Source organism: Ursus americanus, chromosome 13 (assembly GCF_024610735.1).
Source record: "Ursus americanus isolate L20-20 chromosome 13, mUrsAme1.1.p, whole genome shotgun sequence".
In the NCBI taxonomy this organism is placed as follows: domain Eukaryota; kingdom Metazoa; phylum Chordata; class Mammalia; order Carnivora; family Ursidae; genus Ursus; species Ursus americanus.
Genome location: NC_142139.1, coordinates 45,847,596 through 45,862,680, shown reverse-complemented (window position 1 = coordinate 45,862,680; position 15,085 = coordinate 45,847,596). Strand labels below are relative to the sequence as shown.

Here is a 15,085-nt window from a genome sequence, read left to right as displayed (position 1 = left end):
GCATTAAAAATGTTTTTACTTCTGCAAAAAGAAATACTGTTCTATCTTAACTTATGATTCAACAGCATGGAAGAAACTAGAGATTCTGCATTGAATTGGTTCATATTGATAGATACTTTTAAAATGTGGAATTCTAGAGATTAGGTCATGTAGAGCAATGACTGCTGTTTCCAGAGGTAGAAGCAAAAGCGAGCCTATGGCTATTGTTCGGTGTATATATTGCGAAATATTTTTACTTTTTCTCATCGTTCATCAGATATTCTGCTAGTCACATTTACATGCGTAGTGATTTAACAAGCACCTGTTGCCATGGCAGCACCGAACAAAAATGAAATCTATTATTTTATGAGGTGAGAGTTCCCAAGTGATACAGGTGCAGGCTGGGGAGAACACTTTTGCTTTTGCTTGTGTATGGCTCCCAAGGTAAGACACTGAGTCTGTATTAGCAAGTATCATGGGGACTGGAGGATTTGTTTGAGGTTGCTCTTCTCTGTTATCTTGTCTACCTTCACACATTCATTAGACTACAGGGATCCATCTCGTTTCACTGGTAACATTGTAACCATACACTAGTTCACATCAAGACGAATTCACATAGAAGGATTTTCCAATGTGAGCTATCAGCTGATAAATAAGTAAGTCTGTATGTGTTTGTGCTTCTCTGTACCTAGGGTGGGGCTGATAATGGCAGCATCCTCGCTGTCTTTTTGCCTTTTTGAAATAAAATAATTGTTGATAATGAGACTTTTTTTTTCTCCATGCATTTTCTAAAAATGAATGAGATGTCCAGTGAGATAACTGGGAGTCTAAGGAATCTTCCAGAAAACTGCTAATTATAGAAAAGGATGCCTTATTGCCATTTCTGTCACATCTGCTTGTTATGTATTTATCACATGCCTATTACCTGCAAGGTGTTATGGCAGACTCTGTGGGATATAACAGTTCATGGTCCATGGTTAGTGAAATTAAACCCACATAAAGGAGCCAAACAAGAGAAAATCACAAGCACAGGCAGTTCCATTTTTTGCTCCCTTCCCATTTTTTTTTCCACTCCATTCATTGGGTGCTACTTTAAAAAGACCCATGTCTTCCTATGACACCATTATTTTGTATTTGATTCTTCCCAGTAGAAAACAGGGTTTTGAAGTTTTGTAAATTGCCAAAATGCACAGTGAATACCACCTCCCAGTGGTTCTTTTTATAATATACACTTACAAAGTGCCTACTATGTGCCAGGTATTGGCTGAGTTACTGTGGTAAGTTGTTAAATTCCACTTACTATGTGTTTTATTGCATTATTTAAACTTTCTCTCTAAAAATGTGGTCTTCTTTGTAAAGGTGCAATTTTTAAGTGGTTAAAAACAAATAGAAATGGTGAGATCTTAAGATATTGACTCACCAACCAGAAACGCACACATACATACACACACACTCACTGAGACCCTTAAACAGGTATACAAAAACTTTGGTAGGAACATCTACAGGGTTATGTAATTTAACTAAAAGAGTTGAATGAGAAAAATATTTGGATCGAGGGAATTTCTAATCTATGTGAGGAAGAACATCTTTATTTTATTCTCTCTTCAGCTTCCAGGTATGCTCTGTCTTGATTCCTTTCAGCTTTCGTTCTTTACATTTCCCCCGATGCCCTGCTTCCTTGCCTTGTACCTTCCTTCCAGCTCTATGTAAGAAAATGACAGTGAAACTTGAAGGCACATCAGAAATTTGGCTTTCCCTTATAGGTCCAATACTCTTATTCACCTTTTGCTCTGTTACCTGCCTTCACATTCCCCTAACCCTCAACAGCGCTGTCTCGCATTGTCCTACTCACAGTGTGACTCAAGGATCCTGCCAATTTACTAGTCCATAACAAGTACAAAAATTGCAAACAAGCACTTAGAACCTTTGATAGCAATTTGATAGAGGAATTTCATCTGTTGCTTCTAACAAATATTTGGCTGGTATTTTATATTTTTTAAAATTTCATTTCTCTAGTAATAAATTATCATCATCCTCATCATCCTCATTTAACAAACACACTCTATATGGATTGTGGGACTGAGGGGAAAAAAAACAAAGCCACCTGACCTTTCACTATAGACAGTCTGAGAAGCGCTGGTCTAATGTACTCTCAGTTCTTCTAAAAATGTCTTTGGATTTCCTACCTTCTGCCTTTGCCTATTTTTTAGCTAATATTCCCTATCTCTCAGAACACAACCATAATATCCTCTCCTTCATGTGTTTTTACCTGAACTCCTACACTGCAGTTTTTTATATTTCTGCTGAAACCTTATACCAGCATTTATTGAATGTAGTGACATTTAGTATTCTATACTAATGCACTTGCTTATTTTTGCACTACCACCTTGGCTACATGCAAGAGATACAATCAAGATGGAGAAGGGCATGAATATCTGGGTTAGAATCCTGGGTTCTGTCATTTATGAAGTGAGGGACCTTGGGTCAGTCAACTAGCCTCCTTGGGCCTCATCGCTTGCTTCACTTATCAAACGGGACTATTGGTATCACTTATCTCTTTGGGTTGCTGTGAGCATTAAAGGCAACGATACGCGTAAAGCATTAAGTGTACAGTTCCTGGCACATACCAAACACTTGGTAAATGATTGCTCTTATGCTTTTCATTAAAATTAACAGCACTTCTAGAATATTTTTTTCTTGCTTTTGTTCAGACATTGCTTGAAATTAGTCATTTAATCCCATTGCTTTGAGGAAAAAGAAGCTATGAAGCCATTGATTTGATAGACCCACTTTTTGAAGACACAGCTAGAATGGGTGGGGTGTGCAAAAGGGTGGAAAGTCATTGGATTTGTGTAGATCCCGATGGGGCTTTGGAGAGCTGGTCAGTGCAGCAGAGGCATCCTTGTTTAGGCTCTGCAAACACAACGGAGTCACTCGTAAGATACTTTTTTCCATGCAGGCAAAAGTAACACCCCCAAAAGGAAGACGAAATTAAAAAAAGAAAGTTTAGAAGAAGGCAGTATATCTAAAAATATTCCCACCAACACACACACAGAAAATTTGGCTGGAACACCTGGATTTTTCTGAGTATAATTTTAGTTAGGCAAACATTGAAAAGATATATTCTTCTAAAAGAGGAAAGAGTAATTTTATGGAAAATGATGGTTTGTAGTAATCTTCAGATTCAGAAGATCAATTCTGTAAAAGATTTTCCTGGTTTTAAGGACTGAGAGGTTGTGAATTTGAACAGGTTTCATTAATGATGACCAATAATCACAATCACTTAACTGATAAAATTTACCCCCAAAGAGTCTTCTTTGTAGGATAATTATCTAAGGACGTAGACACATGGATGTGAACTACAGCGCTTAATTATGTGGTAGCTAAATGATTGTTTTAATGCGTGTGCCAAAAAATATATTAAAACCATATTACGAATTCATAACTATCTAGGATATGCTTTATTAGGCTTTAAAAAAAAGGTAAACTCTCTTGGAAATAAGCAGAAATATATTCAATATCTAACTAAATTAAATGCCCAGCAACATGGCACTGAATTTAAGGGAGTGGATTATGGTTTTGTGGTCAAATTATTTTTGGTATAGTGAATGTGAATTCAAAAGGAAGACTATAAACAAAATTCTGAGAAGAGCTAGGGAACAAGATTTAAGAGCTACTTAAGCCCTTGCTAGACAAGGGCAATAACACAAAGACATAATTTACTATACTTAGAGGATAAGAAAACCGAAGTGAAACCCAGATTGAGTCCTTACAATCTGATTCTATATTTGTAGGTGTACACACACACCCACCCTCCTACTCAACATGTGTTAACATACCCATGAACTTCACGTGTAGGTCCGAATAAAAGGAAGGGTGAACATTTTCTGGAAGAGGAGTTGAGCTGAACACACACACCCGTTTTTAATAATAAGGTCTGTTAGACTTGAATGGCACAACAGTCTGTCGGGGAAGTGGTGAAATCATCAGACTGTTGAGTGATTCAAAATTAGATCAGACAAAGCACTTTTAAAAATACACTGTAGGAAACAATCTAATGCTGGGAAGGCAATAACAAAATGACCTAAATCGGTCTTTTCCACCTCTAAATTTTAATGTTTTCTTGAAGTTTAAAAATAGAAAAGTATAATATTTATAGAAGTACTGAAAGTAGGGGTCTAAACTCTAAAGTGCTTATTATTTAACATCAATATATTTGACTCATGGCTTTGTTGTAGAAACAACAGAAATGTAGCTATATGTCTTAGTCCTTTCTTCACTGGTATGAAATCAACAATGAAGAAAAAGCTCAGGGTTCAGGGTACCATTTATGAAGTGGTCGATAGATTAGTCCTTAAAACTTAAGTTCTGACCATTTATCCAACATAACAGACCTTGAATGTTTTGTGGTCAAAATTAAATAGGACTTCGTGGGGCGCCTGGGTGGCACAGCGGTTAAGCGTCTGCCTTCGGCTCAGGGTGTGATCCCGGCGTTATGGGATTGAGCCCCACATCAGGCTCCTCTGCTGGAAGCCTGCTTCTTCCTCTCCCACTCCCCCTGCTTGTGTTCCCTCTCTCACTGGCTGTCTCTCTCTCTGTCAAATAAATAAATAAAATCTTTAAAAAAAAAAAATAAATAAATAGGATTTCGTTTTTTCTATTGTATAATGTCATTATAACTGGTTATAAACACATGATGATGTTGGAGTGTGGTATAGAGAATCTTTGAGAATTATTAGCTAATATATATAAAAGAGGGGAGATTGGATGAGAAGCAGCTTCTAGAAGGGTTATTTTTCATGTTCTCCTTGACTCTCTGATCTTAACTTAAATAATTGCCAATCAGATGTAATCTCTTTATGTCGCTTGCTTTCTCTTATACTCAAAGGCAGTCAATGTACTATACAAAATGAATCAAATTGTTTGAAGAGAAAGGACTCGGTGATTTTTTTCTAATAGTTCTAATTTGTGCTTTTTTTCATTTAACCTATAGTGATTTGCTTGGGGCTCTCTTGCTCACCTTTGGGCAACCCCTGTCCTCATGTCAGGCAAAGACACTTTAACCAGAAGTGGGAACTTCCTGTTCTCTGCAGTCAGCCTATGCGACCTTTTGGATAAATCATTGCTTAGACTTATAGCCCCATGGATCAGCTGCCTGGAACCAATCCTGACAGAGGCCTCCCTTTATCTGTAGGTTGCTTGTAGATCAGCAGTGTACCCTCTGTGTTATCCAAGTGTTTCTTGGCTCACTGACCACCCCTGGCCCATGTGCCTGGTTTACATAAATGTCACAGAAAATTGGCTTAGGCTGACCTCTTTTATAATCCCTGTTTCTCAGAATATGCTATTTGATGCAAAGTTCACTTATGTGCAGAAAACAGAGAGGAAGGTCATTTGTCCAGTTCTTAAAGTTTGCTATGGTAGTGAGGCAAAATTAAACAACCACTTCATTTTCCTCGGGGAGTAATGGTCGTGGGGAGGCACCGACCATGGGCAACATTTTCCTTGGTGCCTAGCCCACTGATAGGTGGTGAAGATGTTCAATAAACACTTGTTGGATGAATGAATGAATGAATGAATGATCATTTCAAAGTAGGCTAAATTTTGGTACTACTCTTTTTGCGTTCCTTTTTGAGCAGCTGGCCTCCTAGAGTGGTCAGCCCCACAGGATCTGCAAAAACAGGAAGAGAAAGGTGGGAATTTAGTGCAAAGGAATAAAAGCGACCGTGTTATGTCCAGCCATCTTTTGAATCATGAGCATATGTGTGTTCTTTGATTAGCCTTAAACTATTTGAAATGATGTATTGGGGGGAAATCTTGGAATTTTGGAGACAAATAAAGCTGTGTCTAAATCTTAGCTTTGCTACTTATTTATGTTCTACCTGGAGTGGATTATTTAACTTCTCTGAGGATCAATTTTTCTTCATTAATATGGAGAAATTGGCTTTTGTCTTGGAAGCTTGTTTTGAGGTAAAACATTTCATATAGTGTGTATGTGTGGGTCTCAACAATAATAACTGTTTTCATTTTTTTTTTTTTTTTGAGTATCTTCTAGATGCCTGAGTCAGGGCTGGATGGTGTATAAACATTTTCATTAATCTTCCCAGTAACTGTACAAGGTACAGTGTCATAGTATCAATCCCATTATATAGGTAATTAAATTGAGAGTCGGTGATGTAAAGGAATCTACACAAGGTCACAGAGATTTGACTTGAAATTTATCTAATTCCTAATCCGAGCCTTTAATTTACCCCGATAAATAAATATTATTTCTTTCCTGCCCCAAAGACATGGAAATAACACAATTCTCCCTTTCTAATTAATCTGTTTACCTCTTGTATAGGTTAGAAACCCTAGCCCCCAAATAAACCCCACTGGGCCCAATAACTGCATCCTGCTCACTTATTTAGAATCTAGCTGTGGGCTCCATATGGGTAGTATTTTTTGTTATCATTATTGGATGTCACGTCTTTTCAAAAGATTTGTTCTATGTTATTTATTTCAGGTTAGATAGTGTAATTCTAAGTCCAGAGAGGTTAGGGGATGCAGTAAACTTTTAGAGCCACTGAGATAACTCAGGTTTTCTACAACCCAACTCGAGGAAGAAAACAAGCTATAGCCTTTAGTTATATAAAAGTGCAGTGGTTTCTATCTTCTGTCATGAATAGAGTCAGAGATTCTTCTGGCCATATGTCTACATATGATGTCAGTGGGAACTCTGAATATTAAGGGTGGAGATGTCTAACTTGGATGATCTGACTTTGGAGCTGTTAGAAGCTGGAAATGCTTTTAACCGTGGCTGAGTCAGAAGGATATGAACCTTGGACTTATTCTGACAGTTGCCTTTAATTAAATGAGCCTGGCCTTATTAGATTCTGGCAAGTCAGCTATTTAGAAAGCACTAATTCTTCAGAAGTCTAACTTTCCCAAGTTTTGTTTTTACTCAGCATCTTGGATTTTGTTTTCGTTTTCCATTTTCAGATTTATAATCGCTTAGATACAAATTGCTGTGGATTCCGACCTCGAAAGGAAGATGCCTGTGTACAGAATGGACTGAGGCCCAAATGTGACAACCAAGATTCTGTGGCTCTAGCACATGTTATCCAGCGAAAGCACGACCCAAGGCATTTGGTTTTCATAGACAACAAGGGTTTCTTTGACAGAAGTGAAGAGAACTTAAACTTCAAATTGTTAGAAGGCATCAAAGAGTAAGTTTTATGATGTAGTAACATCTATGGGACATCATATTTCTACTAAACAAGTAATAAGGTTTTGAGAAAACTCAAATGCTGTGTGTGACTGATCTAACCCTTGAAAGGAATTGTGGATGTGGAATCTGGGGATGGAGGCCCAGAAATGAGAAACAGACCTAAGCAGAACAGAACAAGATTGCAGCCATAATGTCACTATCACCAACCCATGCAACCTACAAAACTCCCGCTACATTTCCTTGGCCCTCACTGTGAAAATCCACATGGGTAAGGTAGGAAGCATGCAGGGACCTTTGGAATAGGAACTGGTAGAGCAGGGATGAGGAGGTGGCAGAAGTTCCATTATCAGGGCATGGGGAGGGGGGCTAACAAACACACAGATATTGACACGGCAGGATGTCCAAAGGCATAATAAATTCAAGAGACTTTTCTGAATGCGGTGGGAAATTAGAGCTAATCTGCTGATAAGGACACAGTATCAAAAGACAGTGGCTGTTTGAATTCAGGTAGGAGGGTTTCTGAGCATTTGGAAATCTTTCCAGTAGACTTAGACTAGGGAGAAAAGTATCTTGAGCTTATGTATTTGGAAATAAAGGAAACTAATACATTTAATAGTGGCAGGAACCCACTGTAGGGTCTGGGCCATTCAACCTTAGCTACAGGGATCGAGGCTGGATTTCAGGCCCCAGCCGATAGCCACTCTTCATAGCCTTCCTACCTTGGTCAGAAATCAGAATGACCAAGACCCTGGGGTATGTTTGAGACTTGAAAATAGAGGGGTGCGTTAGTGAAAAAGTTAACCAGCTGTGTGAAGCTGCTGGAGAGCACACGAAGGAGTCTGAAACTGAGAGTAGAACCCCAGTCTTCCAAATCCAAATCTGAATCCAATCATTTTACTGCAGTAACTTGTGTTGTTTATGCTGTTACTGTTACTCTTGTGAACAACAGTCTGAAGCATGTTTCATTAGTTCTTCCTAGCACTTCAAATCAGGAAATGTGAACCTTATGTACCTTCAGGACTAGAGACGATACTGTTCCCTTGAGTTTCATGAGCCCAGTTTCATGAGTTTTTGCCATGTCTTGCTCTGTTAATACTCATTCTCACACCTTTTTGTGGATCGAAGGTAGAATATATGACAGATTCTTTCTTTAAAGTGACTAAACTAAGGAAATTTTATGTGTAGAAAAATTGACCAAAGGCAATTTTGATAAGTTGATATTATGGGGTCTTCTTAAATCTCTATAATTTCTCTTGGAATTAGGAGTGCCTGAGAATATGGTCCATCCATTCTATACATTCTTATTAATATGAATACTGTTTTATTTATGCTTTCAAAGATGTTAAGTTTAAATGCAATATGAGGAGTAATGAGTGTAGAGTTAAATTTTTTTGAATAAGTAAGTCACACATTGAAATGCCAAAATGAAGACTTTGCTAGCCCAGATTTATGCATAGAATATTCCTATTAATGAAGGTAATGCACAGACAGGTAATTTTTTGATTTTCTTTTATGAAAAGGATTAGTCACTAAAGAGATCCTTGGTTTTCACGGTTTCATCTCATACATTCTTCCACAGCTAAATTTGTTGAAGGGTCATAGAATTTATAAATCATGGACTATTAATATTTCATAGAGCAAAAATGCTTACTTAATTAATACTATGGCCACTAAATTATATAGTACATGTCTTCAGGGAGCTCAGAGCATCTTATCAGCATTATTTAATACCGCACTTACTCAGACTCATTAAGCACATGCAGCTCTGTGGCCTTTGGTTTTTCTGCGGCATCGGAGCAACTGGGTCCCTTGTATTCATGCCCCCTGAATGCCATCCTTAGCTCACTCTATTGAAATTTGGAAAAGGCGTTTAGGAGGCCTGGAACTTCGGGTGAACCGTGTTCCTTGAACATGGATATGTTCTTGTTTTAGTTGTTAAGGAGCAACTACGCTTACATGAAATTTACTATGCAACCCCAATATTTTTACCGTGCTTTTATCAGTATTTCGATGAAAGCTGGATGGGGCCAATTGGAGATTCAGCAGAACATTCCTTATGAGTTTGAACTTGAAACTTGACAAAGTTCTTCAGAGAATGTATGTGCTAGGCCCTTGTTTTTACTTTCTATATGAAGAGCAGGAAACATAAAGCACTCTCTTAAGGTAGTTCAACAGGACCCTTCCAAACTGACCTCAGGTTTTCCAGAGATGGGTCACTGTGGAATGCCTGGCTCGAAAACTTGAGTTTTGTTAAACTTATTTGAAAACACTTTAGTGTTCCAATTTAGTAAAATGCTCCCAGATTCTCAGAATTCCTGAAGTGTAATCTGATTCAGAAGCCGTTCTTCATTTAATTGGGCATTATGGAATGACTCCTTTCTCTTTTTACTACCCACAGTTTGGATTATTTCACATTAAATTCAGTCATGCATTTGTCAGCATTTCGCTTCTCATATTTTCTTGCAAAAAACCTCACGTTGACACTTATGAGGATACTATTCTACTTGACAGGTTGAAGTGGTTTCTATGGGTGAGGTGGAGCTTAAGACCGAGGAAAGTATTTTTGCCAGGATAACAGAACTCTTTAATTCTGTGCCTCTCTTTGCCTACAGATAATGACTTTAAATAAGATGTTAGTATGTCAAGTTCTCAATGGAAAATTCAACATAGAAAATTCAGTTCCCTTGAAACATATTCTTCTAGCATACTATTATTAAGAGAAGCACCAGCTTGCCAGTGACAAAAATGTTTTCATTTTCCAGGTACTATTTGATAGTGTGATTTATGCCAGATTAATGAAGGGCAAAGCAGTGGGGTAAGGCATAATATTTCTAAGCAATTACTAAGAATGAAATATCATTTTATCTTCTCAGGTTTCCCGAATCTGCAGTTTCTGTTTTGAAGAGCCAGCACTTACGGCAGAAACTCCTCCAGTCTCTGTTTCTTGATAAAGTTTATTGGGAAAGTCAAGGAGGTAGACAAGGAATTGAAAAGCTTATTGATGTCATAGAGCAGAGAGCCAAAATCCTTCTTACCTACATCAACGCACATGGGGCCAAAGTATTACCTATGAATGAATAAAAGGATCTTCTGGCTAGAACACTAGATATATTTACGCATTTTTTTGTTTTTGTTTTTAAATCAAGTACACAAACCTCAATTCTTTTTAGGAATGAGGCACTGGAGATGAATATATAAAATAAATGAGTTTAACCAAGTGTATATGATAGGTCTGAGCATGATAAGCAGACTTAAAACCGTTTAAAGAACATCCTGCTCAAAAAATATTTGTTCATATTTTTCTCTAACATCATGTCATGTGAGTCTCAACATCTGATTACAGAATGGTTGTAATTATTACTCCAGCTAGCTTTGTTAAAACATTTGTTGTGCCATTTAACAGAACAGTGCAAACCAGAGGTGCTGACTCCTTCAACGAAGCATATTTTATGCCATATTGGCTGGTCTGACCAAGTACTGATGGGGAGGGAGGGTTCTTAACATTCTTCAGTTGCCGATTGTTAAATCAGAGCCTTCCCAATATGACCCGGAGGCAGTTCTGCATTGGAAAACTGAGGCGTGCGATCTGCAAAAACACCAGGGTATATAATCATTCTGCACAGAAATGGTGGATTATTTGCAAAAGTGCCAGTACGTATTCTATTGTGTCTATAAATGATTGGCCATCTCTGTGAATCTGAGAAGCAAGAATCAGTTTCCTTTTTTTTTTTTTGGTTAGAAATTTATTTTGTTTTTAGTGTTGAAACCAACCTAATCTGACAATTTATACATTAGGTAGTTTTGTTTTCTCAATTTTGGCCTAATTTTTGTCTAGTAGTTTAAGCATTAAATAATTTTAAGGTATAAGTTACCTATTTGAAACTATACTTCCAGAGTGCCTTTTTAAAATAGATGCTCTTTTAACAAATTTTGTCAGTTTTTACAAAGGATAGACTATAGTTTTTGTATATTTTCTTAATAATAGTGGTTTTCTTCAGATTTGTTCTAATTTAAACTGATTTAAATGATATTGCTCAGATATTGACAATAGAACCAGATAGCGAGTGTGTTTATTGTTTGGCTTATTCTAATATGAGAAATATGAACAAAATACATTAAAACCTGACTCTTTTTAATTCTCCTCAATGAAAACACATAACTAGAACTAAAACAGTGAATTAGGGCAATATTAATTCTCCCCAAACTCCCCCTACCAACTTTTTAATTAGGGTTAGGCACAGGGACATACAGTAGTCACGTGTTGGGTCTTTGTGTCATGGGATGATATTCATGTCATCACAGATGATAGATGTTTGTACAGAGGTTTCAAATCGCGAACAAGTCCTCGTTCCCCCCCACCTCACCCACTGTTTATTTAAAAGCTGATATACTGACTTCTTTTTCCCTGAAAGTTGAAAAATACAATTTAAGAATGTTGTAATGAATTCTATTCTGTTTTCTCAGTTCTGTATGTTATTGCTAAGGCACCACATTTTCTGTGTTCTAATCAAGAGTCACTTAATACCATTGTAAATTAGAACTATTAAAGATATTACAATAAATACTAGGTTTTTTAAAAAAAATACACACCTATGGATTCTAATTTATGCAAATGCATAGGGGCAAAATGTCAAAACAACGCATGGTAACTACAAGACGGGCCAAGGAGAGAGGGATCATTTGATCATCTAATTATAACTTTTCTAGGTGCACATTCGAGTATTCCTTTTTAGCATCCTTATTTGCTGGGCTGACTGTTGGAGAAGTATTCTTCAGACCATTCTTCTCTTCCATTATCCCTCTGAGTTCCTTTCTCTGGTTCCACACATTCCATGAGCTCTTGGGCTCTCCTGAGTCTCCACTTTTACCTGCTGTCTTTGGGCTTTTTAAGATTCCCTTTTCTCTCATTAATCAGCGTTTTAATAAAAAATTGGCCTAACAAAAGGTTGGAGACCCAGGTTCTGTTTTGAGCCACTGACTTAAAAGAACTCTTTGTCAAGTTGTCTTATCAAGGTGGCATATTTGCATTTTCTCATGCTTTCTATGGAACAGCTCATCTTTATCCAAATTTGTGAGATTAGTGGTGGGAATCCAGTCTCCTAGAAATGAGCTTTAATGTTGTGTCTCAAGCTACACAGCTTTTGGGCAGCTTGGTTCTCCCTTATGTGGGTCTGACTTTGCCTATTTGCCTCCAGTTATTCCGGCATGCTTAATATTAAATGAAAGGTCCAGGAACACATGTTTATTTTAGTCACCTTTGCTTTTTAACAATGTGTTTTGTTTTATAATCAGTGAATAATTCATGCCGCATTATTGTTGAATAATGGATAGCTACAGGGCCAGGCTTTTAATTCCAAGTAATGCTCTTCTTTTCTCTTACTGAAACAATGAGAGTACTCTGTGCCTTTCAAAGGCACTCAGATTATGCTGTGGTTTGGTTCACATAAGCATATTATGTGGTTTATTTATAACCTGATAAATTTAAAATAGAACAATTTACCTTGGCAGACGTACAAAAGCTTATTCTTGTGTGACTTATTTTCTTTAAGCTGATAATATGAAAATAAATACATACCTTAAAAATCTGTAATAAAAATATTAGAAATTAAAGATGCTTGCTTTTTATTTTGTAGATGGGTTTTCTTTTGTACATGGGTTACTTTTCAGAAGCTGAGTACAGAAGACTGCTACCACTGTCCATGATAAAAGAAACAATTGAACAATTAAGAGTTTTATTGGATTGTGTTTGTTTAATGCCTATATTTGATATTGTTACTAGTGATCGTATGCTTTCTCTTGGTGTACAAAGAGCATTGTCTTAGGTGGTATGCAAATTAGTTAACAGTTATCACAAACTGTAAGATAGTAATTGTTGTTTTTCTTTGCTGGCGTGAGTCTTAGAATTATAGTTAAGGTTGTCTTTATAGCATTCATAATTATTAAGTTTATTAGGCACTCTGGGGAATTTATCAAAATATAAAATATCTTAGACGTATGCTCAAAATATTTATAATCTCTGAACTTGTATAATAGCCTGTTTGTTCCATCGTACTTTTAAGTATATATTACATTATATCTAATGAATAAAATAACCTAGATGCAGATTTATCTACACAGTATCTTAGGAAATTCTAATGTTTATCGCAGTGCAGAACAAAGAAAGGCACATTTAGGGCACTTGTTTGAAAATATGATATGGAAATTGTACGTGGGTCAAAGAAAGATGATAAAAACTTTTCTCTAAAAATTAGTATCATCAAGAATTAAGAACGTTCATTCATGGAAGATAATTTGACTTATTGGAAAAGTTATCTGACACTTGGAAATAGCCAGAAGGGATTTTTGAGTGTTCTTTCAGTGCAGTGCTGGCCTTGCTTTTATATTGAATGGTCTGCTAAACAATGTTGTAGGGCAGAGGTTAACGTGTAGATTTTTATCCCATAGAGATGCAAATAATTTCTGCCTGGTGGAAAAGACAACCCTAATGGTTTTATAGTTTATTATCCTGTTGGACATTAACCAGTTTTATATCTAGTCTAGCAATCTTATCCTAAGATTGCCTGTAAATACTAAGCTTTTGAAAATACTCTATGAAATGATTTTACCATCTTAGCCATTCCTTCGTTATTTAAATAAAATCTTTGACGTATGTTCATTTTACATTTGCATAGGAATTGCGGTTTTACCTTTTTGAAAATTTTGCCTTAATAAGCCTTTGACTGCAGAGACATATTTTATTTGCTTGAGAGTCCTGGTGTTAAATTTTTGAAAATTTTACTCTAGCAATCCTTCAAAACACAGTTAGATAATTGAAGAACTGAATGGTACCATGTGATTAACATTTGGAGCTTATTTTCATTTAACCTTTTAATTTTTTAACAGTTATCAGTTGATTACCTAGTTCAAAGGTCTGACTCAGAAGGGCTTACTGGCAGACTCTGTTTTGCAACCTACAAAAATGCACATGGTTAGTGAAGGAAGTCGCAGAGATCTTTTCTCACAGCAGCACTGCGCCATACGATTAAATTAGTTCAACTTTTTTTTTTCATCATAGAAAGTTACCTTTTCACCATGATGATTCCAAAGTGCATTTAGTTTCTTGATAAAAATGTGCACAGTCATGTGCACATTAAGAAATCTCTATGCATCTTCTTTCTGAAAAAGTAATCTGTATTTCTCAGCAGTACTTGTCAAGATTTCTAAAGCTTTTGAGACAAAGAGCTAAAAAATAAAACCTCCCTTGTCAGTGGCTTTAATCACATGCTGCAGAATAGCTAGCTGTGCTATATTTCAAAAGGCAAACTGGGCTGCAGAGAGTGGGACCAGTCACTAAATGAGACTGAAACAGCTGTGATTTTGCAAGATGTGCCAACATTTTCTTTAGCTCCAGGACACCAGACATTATTTGGCTCATAAAGTACCCTATGTTATTGGCTCAACTTCTGTTTAGGAGAACAAGAGATCTTGTTCTGTATCCTTGTTTCAGGCCCTGGGGGTATTAAAATGGAGGTCAACATTTATTTTTTTACCTCCTAGTAACTTTAAAAAAATCAACTGTGATTCAGATGTCCTTTCTAACTTTGTGAGAATACATTATCGTTAAACTTGTGAGATTCAGGTCTTTCTTAAGAGAATGAGGAAATAATCTACAGCCGCTCTTAGAGTCAATATTCCACTCTTAATCAGGTAACAAGTGAGAGTTACGATATAGGACTTGAGTTTTGGTGACTCTTAGGACAATGCTACTTGCTACTTGTATTGTGTCATTTCCTTGGTCTTACTTACGGTTGTTTGCAAGTAGAGATAGCATGTTGTGTTTAAAGAGGAGTGACATGGCAGCCTCCAGAGTAGCAAAGTCCTAATTAAAGACAGATTTCTAATTAAGGCTTGACTTTA

General features: G+C 36.7%; 1 protein-coding gene across 3 annotated transcripts in view; it reads left to right on the top strand.

Moving 5' to 3' along the window:
• GASK1B (golgi associated kinase 1B) overlaps positions 1–12,814 on the top strand; it is a 48,303-nt gene extending 35,489 nt beyond the window's left edge. For all 3 annotated transcript variants that reach the window (XM_045798752.2, XM_045798751.2, XM_045798753.2), the window contains exons 4-5: positions 6,961–7,187; positions 10,063–12,814. In XM_045798752.2, the coding sequence (XP_045654708.1) occupies positions 6,961–7,187; positions 10,063–10,270 (435 nt within the window). In that variant the 3' untranslated portion in view covers positions 10,271–12,814. The remainder of the gene's footprint in view (positions 1–6,960; positions 7,188–10,062) is intronic.
• Positions 12,815–15,085: the final 2,271 nt, after the last annotated feature.